We start from the raw sequence: 13,115 nt of genomic DNA, 5'->3' as shown, positions 1-13,115 counted from the left end.
GCAGAGCCTTACCACAGTCACCAGACAGAAACCCCACATCCCTTATCCCTACCCACCTCTTTTAAGGGAAAATAGAGTTTTCAGTCTCTTTTCACACAGTCTTGTAGAACTAAGCATTTTATTTCATTCCCTTAAATCCCAATTTTTAGGTTGGTTTTTGGATACTTTATTTTACTTTTTAGTTGTCTAGTTTGAAAGTTTTTTACCATTTCCACTTTGCCATCTTGATTTACAATCTGTAGCTTTGCTTTTTTTTTCCCTGCTGCTTGGGAATGTTGCAGAATTACCAAAGTAAGAGATAATTCTGTGAGGGATTCATCTTCCTTAACTTGGGGCCTAAGGGAAATTGTCTACTTTTGGGCTATGCCTGGAGACTCCTTTTATAATCAATCAGTAAATAGGTAAAATAAGACCATCTGGGAAGCAGGTTTTTCAGTTTTGTAGTGGAAACACTAACTATAATTTAACACTATTATATTTGGCATTTAAAGAAAAATACTAAATACAATAGTATATTATATTGGTTAAAAAAACGATATATTTTGAATACTGAAATAATATTATTTGAAATAAACTCTGGCTGGTCTCCTGTGGGTTTTCTGTGCTCTGTGTTGAACGTGTAATTTGTAAGTGTCCTTCGGAATTTCCTTGTCTCCAGACACCATTTAAACACCAAAGATCATCCCTGTGATGGGGTAAAGTGTGTCAAAGGGCCAATTTCTCCATGATTCCGACATCACACAAACAGAGATTGCTGTGAATGTATTTTCATGTCATTTCCCCCCCTTTGCCCGCAGTGATAAATAAATAGCAGTGGAATTTGAAAGGTGTAAATGTCCAGCTATCGAGTGTAACCCCTGTGTTTACCAGTTCCCCCCAGGTTACTGATCGACGACACGGTGAAAAACCTCCTGGTGGTAAGAGCAGGAAACCCCCTCCGGGTGAATATTCCCTTCGAGGTACGTGTTCCATGGACTGGGGAGCTCCCTGCCTGTTCCTGTGCTGGGAGTCGGGGGCACACGTGAAAACTGAGCCCCCGTTTTCTCGCCATGGAATTCAGTTTACGAGACAGCGGGCAAAGCCTTTGGCTGCCTGTGCTGGGGGGGCTTTCTGGGCGAGAACAGCGGCACAAATTCAGCTGTTGCTTGTTGGCATCGGTGTTTTACGAGGTTGTGGGCATTCATTACCCTCTGCAAACGAGGCACAGAGCTGTCCATCCAACCTCAGCAACGCTCTCAGCATCTGCTGCTGCTCTGCCAGACTTTAAAAATCATTAATTTTTATATTATATATTTCTAGTTAACATTTATATGTAATATTATATTTATATATTATAATTGATTAAATAAATTTTACTAGTATATATAATTATATAGGAATAAATAGTATTATAAAATATAAATATTAAATAAACAATATATATTATATATATTAATATTACACTATATATTAATATTATATATTAATTTTAATTAATATATTAATATATTGATTTAATTAATATTATATTTTATATTAATTATATATTGATATTATACATTAAATATAAAAATATATTATATAATATATTAAAATATTTATATTGTATGATATTATATATTATATATTTATTATATATTATATAAAAAAACTATATATAATTATATAATATTATATAATATAATACATATATATGATGTATGCTGACCTTTCTCCTGATCTCTGGGACAACTGAGACCAAAGATGGCACAAGGGAAATAAAGGCTTTGAGGATGTTTTTTCTTTCCAAACCCAGCAGATCTTCTTTTAAAAACCAGAAAATATTAATTCCTGATGGCATCTGTTCTTGATGTAGAATACTTTGGCTGACATAGTTCTGAACACTTTGCTGCAAAAACATCTTTAAAGACACTGAGACAGAAAACAGTTCCAAAGGAAGGTCAGAGCACGTCAGGGCTCTTGGATCCATCTCGGGTCCGTGTCCTGGACGTGACTTTACCGTGTGGTGCAGGAGCATCTTTGGGATGAGACAATGAAAGCACAGACGCGCTCTGGAGGTGAAGCAGGTGGGCTGTGACTGTGCTGTTCTTTCCAGGGCTCTCCCGAGCCGGCGGTGCTCTGGTTGAAGGACGGGCTCCCCCTTCCCGACCGGGCTGCCATAAAAACCCAGGATGGCTCCACCCGGCTGCTGATCGGGGCGGCCGAGCTCGGGGACAGCGGCTGCTACAGCGTGGAACTGCTCAACGGGCTGGGCAAGAGAGAGACCTTCAGCTTCCAGGTGCAAATCACAGGTAACTCCTGCCCTCCGTGGGCACCAGGTACTCCCAGCCTCAGTCCAGGCTGGGGGGAAGGCACTGGGAGCAGCCCCGAGGGGAAGGACGTGGGGTGTTGGTGGGGGAGAGGTTGGACGTGACCCAGCCCAGAACCCCCCGTGCCCTGGGCTGGTCCCACAGGGATGGTGGGCATCAGGGGAGGGGGATCCTGCCCCTCTGCCCCCTCAGGTGAGACCCCCCTGCAGAGCTGCCTCCAGCCCTGGGAACAACAGCACAAGGACGTGGAGCTGCTGGAGAGTCCAGAGGAGGCCACAGGGATGCTCCAAGGGCTGGAGCCCCTCTGCTCTGGAGCCAGGCTGGGAGAGCTGGGGGGGTTCCTCTGGAGAAGAGAAGGCTCCAGAGAGACCTTGGAGCCCCTTCCAGGGCCTAAAGGGGCTCCAGGAGAGCTGGAGAGGGACTGGGGACAAGGGATGGAGGGACAGGACACAGGGAATGGCTTCCCACTGCCAGAGGGCAGGGATAGATGGGATTTTGGGAAGGAATTCCTCCCTGTGAGGGTGGGGAGGCCCTGGCACAGGTTGCCCAGAGAAACTTGGCTGCCCCATCCCTGGAAGTGTCCAAGGCCAGGTTGGAGCAACCTGGGATAGCAGAAGGTGTCCCTGCCCATGGCAGGGGTGGAATGAGATGAGTTTTAAGGTCCCTCCAACCCAAACCAGTCTGGGATTCTGTGATTTACTGGGAACAGGCAGCAGGCACCAAGCTGAGTTGGGCAGGGTGAGCTGTGGTGCAGTTTGGCCGTTCAGGCACAGGGAGAACCGGGGAACAACTTTCCATGGGATTCAGTCTGGACACTTCATGATATCACTGGTCTGCAGGACAGAGCAATCCACTGACTAAAACTCTACTTCCAGAGTGACTCTGCTGGAAAGGGCCAGCCCAGGTCCCAAACACAGACACTGCAAACCCCAGGAGCAGTTCCTGCTCTCTGGAAGAGCCTGAGGGGGGTCAGCACAGGCTGTGGGACACGGAGCCCCAGCTGGATCAGCTCTCAGAGCTGTGTCTCCAGGAGGGGAAGCAGCAGCTCAGCTCTGTCACCCTCCTCTCCTCCCTGCAATGCCCATGTTCTGCAGCAGCAGCTCAGTTCATGGCAAAAGTGTTTGTGTGGCTGGAGAAGGAATCGAATTTGCCCCTTCCAATGATCGGGATCTTTACTGAGCCCCCATGGGATAGACTCCAAGTTTTTAGGGTTCTGTACTGTGCCACTGTCCCTACCCCTGTGACATTATTTGCCCTCCCGTCACAGACATCCCACAGCCTCCTGGACCACTGAGGTTGGAAGAGAATGTGCCCAACACAGTGACAGTGACCTGGGAACCGTCAGCATCTGAGAAGTGGGAGAAGAACCTCTACTACACCGTCCTGAAACGGGAGTCCCAGAAGGGCGTGTGGCGCGTGGTGGGGAACCTGCTCTACAACAACAAGTTCACGTTCACCAGCGTGATCCCAGGCAGGGATTATTACTTCAGGGTGGTGGCCAAGAATAGCCTGGGAGCCAGTGCTCCATCTGAAACCGTGCAGCCTTGGAGGATTCGAAAAGCAAAGGGTAAAACAGCTTTTACAGATGTTTCTGTGTGTGTGTTGTCGTGCTTGGTTTCTTTTATTGTTTCTAACACCCCATCCTGAAATGGGTCCCTCCTCCTAGGAATGTTTAGTTGCCCAGAACAGGAATGCCTAGAGGTACCCTGAGGAATTCCAGTTTTGTCCTTTCTGCAGGGACATTGTGCAGAGAGTCCCTTCACTCCCAGCCCTTATATTGTGGCAATCTGCCACAAAACAGATTCCTGGAAAAACCTATTAAGTGTTGCAGGAACCAAAGTTTGTGGCTCCAAAGTGAATCCAGGGTCCCGTGAGAAGCAGCACAGGTTACAGTCCATGAGTGCACGGGATCTCTGGGAACTGCAGTGTGGAATTCCAGGCTCTTGGCAGCCGAGTGTCTGACTGAAAACCAGCCCTGCAAACTTCCCTGCTGGGAGCTGGACCTGAGGGTGTGTTCGTGTGTCGCTGTTTGTTTTTTACAGCTGAGATCTGGGTCAGACCCCAGAGGTACAGGGGAGTCAACCAAAACCAGCACCCGAGGTTCCTCGTCCCGCTGAAGCCCCACGTGGTGGTGACAGGCAGTGAGTGTCACATGAGCTGTGCAGTGGGGGGCCACCCCCCCCCAAAAGTCACCTGGTACAAAGACAACAGAGACCTCTCCAAGGATCCAAACTACTTCTGCACAAACGACTTTGGAGTCTGCTCCCTGGTCATCCTGGGGGTCACCAAGCAGGACGCAGGGGAATACATGGTGGAAGCCTCCAATGAAGTGGGTCGTGTCTCCAGCAGAGCCTTCCTCGCCATCAAAGGTAAAATCCACAGTGCTCTTCCTCCCCTGGGGGATGCCAAGGGGTGTCCTTGCTGCCCAGGGCCCCAGAAATGATCCCGTGCAGCTCTACCTGCTGCCAAGTGCAGCCTCCTGCTTTATTGAAGTCCTGATTACCTTTTTAGTGATCAAGGGTGGAACAGAACTAGAAACTGAAAGGCAGATGTGAAAAAAAACACTCGGTTTCTATGTGAGACAGAGGCTTGGCTTGGCTCTGATCAAATTTTTTAGAAAGAACAATCCCATTTTCCTTGGATAAGAGGTAATATCTTGGTTGGGTTTATCCCCAGTCCAGGAGCTGCAGAATAAAGATCCTGCAGATGTGCAAGTGGAGGGGGAGCAGTGAGGGAACAAGGAAGGTTTGGTGGCCAAAGGCAATGGGAAGGGAGGAAAGGTGAGGACATGGTGAGGGCCACTGGGATCCTGATGGGAATGGAGGAGAAGTGGGATTGACTAAGGATGGACAGACTTATGGATAAATATTGCTGGTGATTGTATCTAGTGAAATATCCTTTCTTTTGAGTCAAATATTTTCCTTTTAATGCAAAACCCCTCGGTGGGATGACACGAGTGGAGAAACGGGTCAGTTAAACCCCCAGATTTCCCAGATTTCACAGAATATTCCAAGTTGGAAGGGACCCACAGGCACCATCCCTGTCATCCTTTTGCAGACATTGGTCTTTTTGGCCCTGTAAGTTTTCAGCTCCCCCTTTCCAGGGAGACTTTTCAGGCTATTTATCATCTCCTTCATCACAACACTGAACCACTTCTCTTTCTCTTATTTCCAGACTCCGCCCTGTAGCTTGACCCTGCCGAGAACATCCCTGCCCTGCTCTGTGGATGAGAAGGTTTCAGTGAGGACTGGTCCATCCTAAGCCTGTGCATTTATTTTCAGATGTTCACTGGAGCCCAAGGGGTTTATTTTTCACACCCAGTAATTGCATTTTGAACACGACACTGCGTTTTAGTCAAAATCAGGGGGAAAATGTTTCAAGAGAATTGTATTTTTATTTTTGTAATGATCATGGCTTTCCACTAAACCTTTAAAACACACATTAGAAGCTTTGGGAACACAGAAGATGAGAGGAAAAATAGTTGGCCAAAATGAAACTTTCCATGGAGAGCACAGGCAGCAGAGACCATCCCAGCACAGCCCTCACCTGCTGTCAGGCTGCAACAGGGACATTTCTGGCCACCAGAGATCCCTGGAGTTGGCCTTTCCTATGTGGTTTTCTAAGCCAAAACAACCCCTTTGGATTCCACTGGATTCTCAGCAGGTTTCCTAACTCTGGGAGAAGCAGTTCTGCATGTCTTGCACTGCCAGTGGCAGCTCAGTATGTTGTTAAAAAGAACGTCTGCCTGCCCGTTTTGATCTGGGTGAGAGCTGAACTCTCAGACCAGGCTGGCATGGAGGAGGTGGCACTCACAGTGCAAATGCCCTGCTGGGGAGGACTGGAATTCCCATCTGCCCCAGCTGTGGCAGCGTGAGCAGAGCAGCCCCACGGCTGTGCCAGCCCTGAACTGCCACCCCAGTGTCAGCTCTGCACCCTCACTGCCCCTGGCTGTGGCACCGCTGGGATGGTTCTGCCTGGTGCAAAAAGACCTTAAAAACCTTTCATGTCTGAGCAGAAATAAGAGGTACCAGCAGACACCTCCTGCCACGGTGGGGGGATTCCACCACTGAGAGGGGGAGACTGGAAAGCAAAATGTTCTGGGGAGTGCAGGGAGGTGTGACAGCCAAAGGTACTGCTGTGACAGCATCCAGGAGACAGGAGAGAACAGATCAGAGACTCCAATTCCCTGGATCCTCAGACAACCAAACCCTCCCATGGGGCTGAAATTTCCCTTTGGTTACGTTTTGTACAACATTGTACAGACAAACTGGAGATTATTGAAATTAAACCATAATTCAGTAAAATCTACCACGAGTACGTGTTTGTTTTGGAGGGGGCAGCCCGGCCAGCTCCTGAGTGCCAGCCCCTGTCTGCTGCAGTTTTCACACCTTGATTCAAAGAAATCAAACTCAACACCTTGATACTGTTAAGCCCTGTAATGTTGGGAATAACTCTTCCATAAACACTCCACTGAAACAAGGATTTTGTGAGCTTTTACTCCCTTTAACATCTCAAGCCCCTCCTTGACAGTCAATTATTTTATTCTTACATTAATCTTTAGTTAAAGGTAACCTAGACTTCTTTTACTTAAACAATCTTTGAAACAGTTTCATATTTTATTGCTACAAGACCTCAACATCAATTTTTAGGTGAAGATAACTTAAACTTCCACTTAATCTTTGATTGATTTAGCTCTCCAGAGTGTATCTTCATATCTTATCATTACAGGATTTATTGATTTACCTCTTTAGAGTGTAACAGTCTCCAAAACTAATCCAAGCTCCAGCTGCACAGGTTGCTGACCTCCTTAATTTTTACCCTCTATTTTTTTAGCAGGGTTTAGGTAAGGATTTCAAAGTTACAAAATATAAGGACTTGTGGTGGGTTGACCTTGGCTGGAGGCCAGGTGCCCACCCAGCCACTCTATCCCTCCCCTTCCCAGCCAGACAGGGGAGAGAGTGAGCTGGAAAAAACAACTCGTGGGTCGGGATAGGGCAGTTAAACGTACACACTAAAATTCCATGTGGGGCTCCCAAAACTGAACACGGACAAAGATTCCTCCCAGACAGAAGGTGCCAGGACAGAAGGGTCCAGGTCCCCACAGAGTGCCCAGGGTGGCCACAAACTGCACCTGACAGCCAAAAATGACAGGCTTTCACTCCTGGGAGAAAGGGGAGAAAGGGCCGGGGTTTGCTTTTGGAGCCCTGCGCTGAAACTGCCGGTCCCACCCCCAAAACTGAACACGGACGAAGGTTCCTCCCAGACAAAAGGTGCCCTCGCAGAAAGCTCTTCCTGCCCATGGGTCTGGGGGTGAGCCGGGGGGTACCGGGGGGTACCAGGGAGTACCGGGGGGCTGGGGGTGATCCCGGGGTTCCGGCAGGTCCTGAGGTCCAGGGGTGTGGTTGGGGGGGTGGTACCGGCATTTGGGGGGTACCGGGGGCTGGGGGTGATCCTGGGGTCGGTACCGGGGCTGATCCCGGGCGGTACCGGGGTCTGGGGGTGATCCGGGGGCGGTACCGGGGCTGATCCTAGGGCGGTACCGGAGGTGGTACCGGGAGTCCAAGGGGTAGCAGGGATGGGGAGGAGGCCCCGGGGGCGGTGCCGGGGGCGATCCCGGGGATCCGGGGGCGATCCCGGGGGCGGTGCCGGGGATTTGGGGGCAATCCCGGAGATCTGGGGGCGATCCCGGGGGCGGTGCCGGGGATTTGGGGGCGATCCCGGGGATCCGGGAGCGATCCCGGGGGCGGTGCCGGGGATTTGGGGGCGGTCCCGGGGGCGATCCCGGGGATCTGGGGGCGATCCCGGGGATTTGGGGGCGATCCCCGGGGCGGTGCCGGCGATCGGGGGGCCGGTCCCGAAGGAGCCCCCGGGGCAGCCCCTCGGTGCGGGGTCGGGGCCGGAGCCGCGGGCGGTGCCGGGGGCGGTCCCGGGGCGGAGCCGATCCCGATCCCGATCCCGGTGCCGGGGCAGCGGCGGAGCCGGGGCATGGCGGGCCTGGGCTCCCTGGAACCGGGCACCGGCCCCGGCCCCGTCCCGGCCACCCGCGTGGAGATCACCGTGTCCTGCAGGTACCGGGGGCACTGGGAGGCACTGGGAGGTACTGGAGTGCGGGCGTAGCTGGCACTGGAGCGTGCTGGGATGCACCGGGAGGCACTGAAATCTCCTGGGGTGCACTGGGATGCACTGGGAGGCACTGGGAGGCACTGGGGTGCGTTGAGGTGCAGCGGCAGGTGGCGTTGGAGGGTGCTGGGAGGCACTGGGAAGCACTGGGATCCCCTGGATGGCACTGGGGAGCGGCAGCAGCCGGCGCTGGAGGGTGCTGGGATGCACCGGGAGGCGCTGAAATCCCCTGGGGTGCACCAGGAGGCACTGGGAGGCACTGGGAGGCACTGGGGAGCGTCAGCAGCCGGCGTTGGAGGGTGCTGGGAGGCACTGGGATCCCTTGGGAGGCACTGGGATCCCTTGGGAGGCACTGGGATCCCTTGGGAGGCACTGGGGTGCAGGCGTAGCCAGCGTTGGAGGGTACTGGGAGGCGCCGGGAGGCACTGGGGTGCACTGGGAGCGGCGGGAGTCGGCTTTGGAGGGTGCTGGAAAGCACTGGGATCCCCTGGGAAGCACTGGGAGGCACTGGGAGCAGGGACAGCCGGCGTTATAGGGCACTGGGGGACACTGGGAGGAACTGGGGAGCACTGGGGGCACTGGGCGGAGTGGGGGGTACTGGGGGGCACTGGAGACACTGGGAGGCACTGGAGGGCACTAGGAGGCAGTGGGAGGCACTGGGAGTACTGGGGGGCACTGGGCCGAGTGGGGGACACTGGGGGGCCCTGGGGGCACTGGGGGGCACTGGGTGTACTAGGTGGCACTGGGGGCACTGGGGGCAGTGCCAAAACCGGGTGGCTGGGGGGTGACATGGGCCCGACCCCCCCAGAGGGGCTGAACCTCCTAACCCCCCCCCAGTGCCCCCTGCACCCCCCACGCCCCCTCTCTGCATCCCAGGGCCCTGCGGGGGTGTCCTGGCACACGGCTGTGCCCCCCAACGCATGGCAGCCCAACACGTGCCCCCCAATACCCGGCTGTGCCCCCCAACACCCCCTGTGCCCAGGGGCACACCTGGGCATGGACACACAGCCCCGGGCACAGCCCTGGGCACAGCCAGCTCACACTCACACTCAGATCACACTCACTCACATTCACTCACACACACACAACACACCCTCCCACTCACACTCAGATCTCACACTCACACTCAGATCACACTCACTCACACTCACTCACACACACACAACACACCCTCCCACTCACACTCAGATCTCACACTCACACTCAGATCACACTCACTCACATTCACTCACACACACACAACACACCCTCCCACTCACACTCAGATCTCACACTCACACACTCAGATCACACTCTCACACTCCCTCTCACTCACACTCACTGATCACGCTCACACCCACACTCTCTCTCACACACACACTCAGATTGCACACACACCCCCTCATACTCTCACTCACACTCAGCTCACCTTCACACTGATCACACACACACACTCAGATCACAGTCACACACAGTCATTCTAGCTCAGTCTCACACTCACACTCAGCTCACACTCAGCTCACACTCACACTCAGCTCACACTCTCACACTCATTCTAACTCACACTCTCATGCTCACACTTGCTCACACTCACACTCATTCTACCTCACACTCACTCACACTCCAATCACACACACTCTCACACCCTCACACTCGCACTCTCACACTCACACTCAGCTCACACTCACACTCCCTCTCTCTCTCCCTCCCCCAGACAGCTCCTAGACCGGGACACCTTCTCCAAGTCGGACCCCCGTGAGTGGGGTGGGCGGGGGGGGCTCAGGGGGTGCTTTGGGGGTCCCTGGAGGGTGTTGATGTCTCTGGGGGGTGGTTTAGGGGTCCCTGGAGGGTGTTGGTGTCTCTGGGGGTGGTTTAGGGGTCTCTGGGGATGTTTTGGGGATCTCTGGGGGTGTTGGAGGATCTCTGGGGGGTTTTGGGGGGTCCCTGGGGGTGTGTTGGGGGTCCCTGGGGGGTCTCTGGGGGTGTCAGTGTCTCGGGATGGGGTGTGTTTGGGGGGTGTTTGGGGGGATCCCTGGGGATGTTTTTTGGGTCCCTAAGGGTGCTCTGGGGTGGGTTTGGGTGTTTTGGGGTCCCAGGGGGTGTTTTGGGGTGTGTATTTTGGGGTGTTGGGGGTGTTTTGGGTCCCTCCGACCCCCGTTCCCCGCAGTGTGTGTGCTGTACACGCAGCGCCCGGGCAGCCACCAATGGCGGGAGGTGAGTGCCCTGATTGGTGGGAGGGCGGCCAATCAGCACCTTGGGGGGCACTTGGACAACCAATCAGAGCATGGGGGGGCACTCGACCAACCAATCAGCACCTTGGGTGCTGGCTGGCCAATCAATCACCAGCGTGTCGGGGCAGTGACCAATCAGCAGCGGCCACGCCAACCAGACAGCCAATCAGCATGTGGGGTGCCTACAGGCCGGCCAATCAGCAGACTAGGTTCTGACCAATCAGCATGTTGGGCACCAGCCCGCGGCCAATCAGATCTCTGGGGTGCTGACCAATCAGCACGGCGGGGTGTTGGCCAACCAGCCAATCAGGTGTTGGGGTGCCAAACAGTTGGCCAATCGGCAACAAGCAATGTGTCCTGGGATGCGCAGAGCCGACCAATCAGCACGATGGGGTTCACACAGCCGACCAATCAGCATCCTGGGGTGCACAGAGCAGGCCAATCAGCATCCTGGGGTGCAGGCAGGCAGCCAATCAGCGTCCTGGGGAGTTTTGGGGTACGGGGCAACCAATCAGCTGCGGGCACACGTCCAGCCAGCCAATCAGCGTGGGTGGCGCCGCCCCCGTAATTAGGCAGGTGTTAATTGCGGGGTGAGGAGCTGGGGGCGGGGCGGGGGGAGGGGCAGCCCCGAAGGCACAAAGCGGCACCTGCGGCCGCCCCCCCCCCCCGCCCCTGTCCCCGCGTGTCCCCCCCGCCCCCGCCCGCCCACCCCGCCCACACGCCCCGACCCCCGTGAGCGTGTCCCTGTGTCCCCAACCCCCTGTGCACGTGTCCTGTGTCTCCACGTCCCCGTGTCCCCATATCCTCATGTCCCCATATCCCAATGTCCCTGTCCCATGTCCCCATCCCCACATCTCCATGTTCCTGGTCCCCATTCCCTTGTCTCCATGTCCCCATGTCCTCATCCCCACGTCCCATATGAACTTGTCTCCAAGTCCCCAACCCCACACCTCCATGTCCTCATGTCCCCATGTTCCCATGTCCCTGTGTCCCCATAACTACATGTCCCCATGTCCCTGTGTCCCCGTGTTCCTGGTCCCCATTCCCATGTCCCCATGTCCCTGTGTCCCCGTGTCTCCATATCCCCACGTCCCCATGTCGTCCCCACGTCCCCATGTCCCTGTGTCCCCATGTCCTCATGTCTCTGTGTCCCTGTGTCTCCAAGTCCCCTGTCCCCCCTCTGTCCCTGCTGTCCCCCCATGTCCCCTGTCCCACTCTGTCCCCCTGTCCCCCCCGCTGTCCCCTTGTCCCCAGTTTGGCCGGACCGAGGTCATCGACAATTCCCTGAATCCCGATTTCCTGCGGAAGTTCGTGCTGGATTTCTGCTTCGAGGAGCGGCAGAACCTGCGCTTCGACCTGTGAGTGTCACCCCAGTGTCACCCCAGTGTCACCCCAGTGTCACCCCAGTGTCATCCCCAGTGCCCTCGGCAACCCCAGGCACCCCCGGGTCACCCCAGTGTCACCCCAGTGTCACCCTCAGTGCCACTGGCACCCCCAGCACCCCCAACACCCGCAGGTCACTCCTGTGTCACCCCCAGGTCACTCCAGTGTCACCTCCGGTGCCCGTGACACCCCTGGGCGCCCCTGGGTCACCCCATTGTCACTCCTGTGTCACCCCTTGTCCCAGGGTCACCCAGGATCACCCCCGTGCCTTTGGCACCCCAGGGTCACCCCATTGTCACCCCTGTGTCACCCCCTGGTCCCAGGGTCACCCCCAGGGTCACCCCCAGGGTCACCCCCAGGGCCACCCCAATGTTACCTCCAGTGCCCCCGGCACTCCCATGTCACCCCCAAGGTCACCCCCAGTGTCACCCGAGGGTCAACCCAGCACAGCCCCTGCAGTGTCCCATCCCTGTCCCCCCCGTCCCCACATGTCCCCATGTGTCCCCTGTGTCCCCACATGTCCCCTGTGTCCCCTGTGCCCCCACATGTCCCCACATGTCCCCTGTGTCCCCTGTGTCCCCACATGTCCCCACGTGTCCCCTGTGTCCCCACATGTCCCCACATGTCCCCTGTGTCCCCACATGTCCCCTGTGTCCCCTGTGTCCCCACATGTCCCCTGTGTCCCCACATGTCCTCTGTGTCCCCAGGTACGACGTGGACTCCAAGAGCCCCGACCTCTCCAAGCACGTGAGTGAAGGACCCACCATGACCTTCCCCCAGGACGGGGACACCCCGGTGACCCCAGTGACCCCTGCTGACCCCTGGTGACCCTGGTGACCCCCTGGTGTCCCCAATCCCCAGGATTTCCTGGGCCAGGCCTTCTGCACCCTGGGCGAGATCGTGGGCGCTGCCGGCGGCCGCCTGGAGAGACCCCTCACGTGAGACCCCCTGTCCCCAGTGTCACCGTGTCCCCCTGTCCCAGTGTCACCGTGTCCCCCTGTCCCCAGTGTCACCATGTCCCTCTGTCCCCAGTGTCACCATGTCCCCCTGTCCCAGTGTCACCGTGTCCCCCTGTCCCATGTCACCGTGTCCCCCTGTCCCAATGTCACCATGT

General features: G+C 55.3%; 2 protein-coding genes across 2 annotated transcripts in view; both read left to right on the top strand.

The window, feature by feature from the left end:
* LOC113985152 (immunoglobulin like and fibronectin type III domain containing 1) overlaps positions 1–6,596 on the top strand; it is a 30,350-nt gene extending 23,754 nt beyond the window's left edge. Inside the window, exons 19-23 of the mRNA XM_039385513.1 lie at positions 871–959; positions 2,075–2,270; positions 3,556–3,855; positions 4,331–4,657; positions 5,463–6,596. Coding sequence (XP_039241447.1) covers positions 871–959; positions 2,075–2,270; positions 3,556–3,855; positions 4,331–4,657; positions 5,463–5,476 — 926 coding nt within the window. The 3' untranslated portion in view covers positions 5,477–6,596. The remainder of the gene's footprint in view (positions 1–870; positions 960–2,074; positions 2,271–3,555; positions 3,856–4,330; positions 4,658–5,462) is intronic.
* A 1,557-nt stretch (positions 6,597–8,153) lies between these two features.
* Positions 8,154–12,943, top strand: LOC113985158 (copine-5-like). The gene is made up of 6 exons (XM_039385928.1): positions 8,154–8,356; positions 10,102–10,142; positions 10,555–10,601; positions 11,873–11,976; positions 12,709–12,748; positions 12,863–12,943. Exons 1-6 carry the CDS (start codon positions 8,274–8,276, stop codon positions 12,941–12,943), a joined length of 396 nt encoding a protein of 131 aa, XP_039241862.1. The 5' UTR covers positions 8,154–8,273.
* The last annotated feature ends 172 nt before the right edge of the window (positions 12,944–13,115 follow it).

Source organism: Pipra filicauda, unplaced genomic scaffold (genome assembly GCF_003945595.2).
Source record: "Pipra filicauda isolate LSUMZ 115617 unplaced genomic scaffold, ASM394559v2 scaffold1004_size98441_pilon, whole genome shotgun sequence".
Lineage (NCBI taxonomy): Eukaryota > Metazoa > Chordata > Aves > Passeriformes > Pipridae > Pipra > Pipra filicauda.
The sequence above is the reverse complement of the archived record's forward strand: the minus strand, read 5'-3'. Positions and strand labels throughout refer to the sequence as shown.

Excerpts from the sequence above, each read along its gene's own strand:
- LOC113985158 (XM_039385928.1), top strand. The coding sequence starts at position 8,274 with ATGGCGGGCCTGGGCTCCCTGGAACCGGGCACCGGCCCCGGCCCCGTC. Across the intron at positions 8,357-10,101 it reads GAGATCACCGTGTCCTGCAG|ACAGCTCCTAGACCGGGACA; the intron begins GTACCGGGGGCA and ends TCCCTCCCCCAG. Across the intron at positions 10,143-10,554 it reads CTTCTCCAAGTCGGACCCCC|TGTGTGTGCTGTACACGCAG; the intron begins GTGAGTGGGGTG and ends CGTTCCCCGCAG.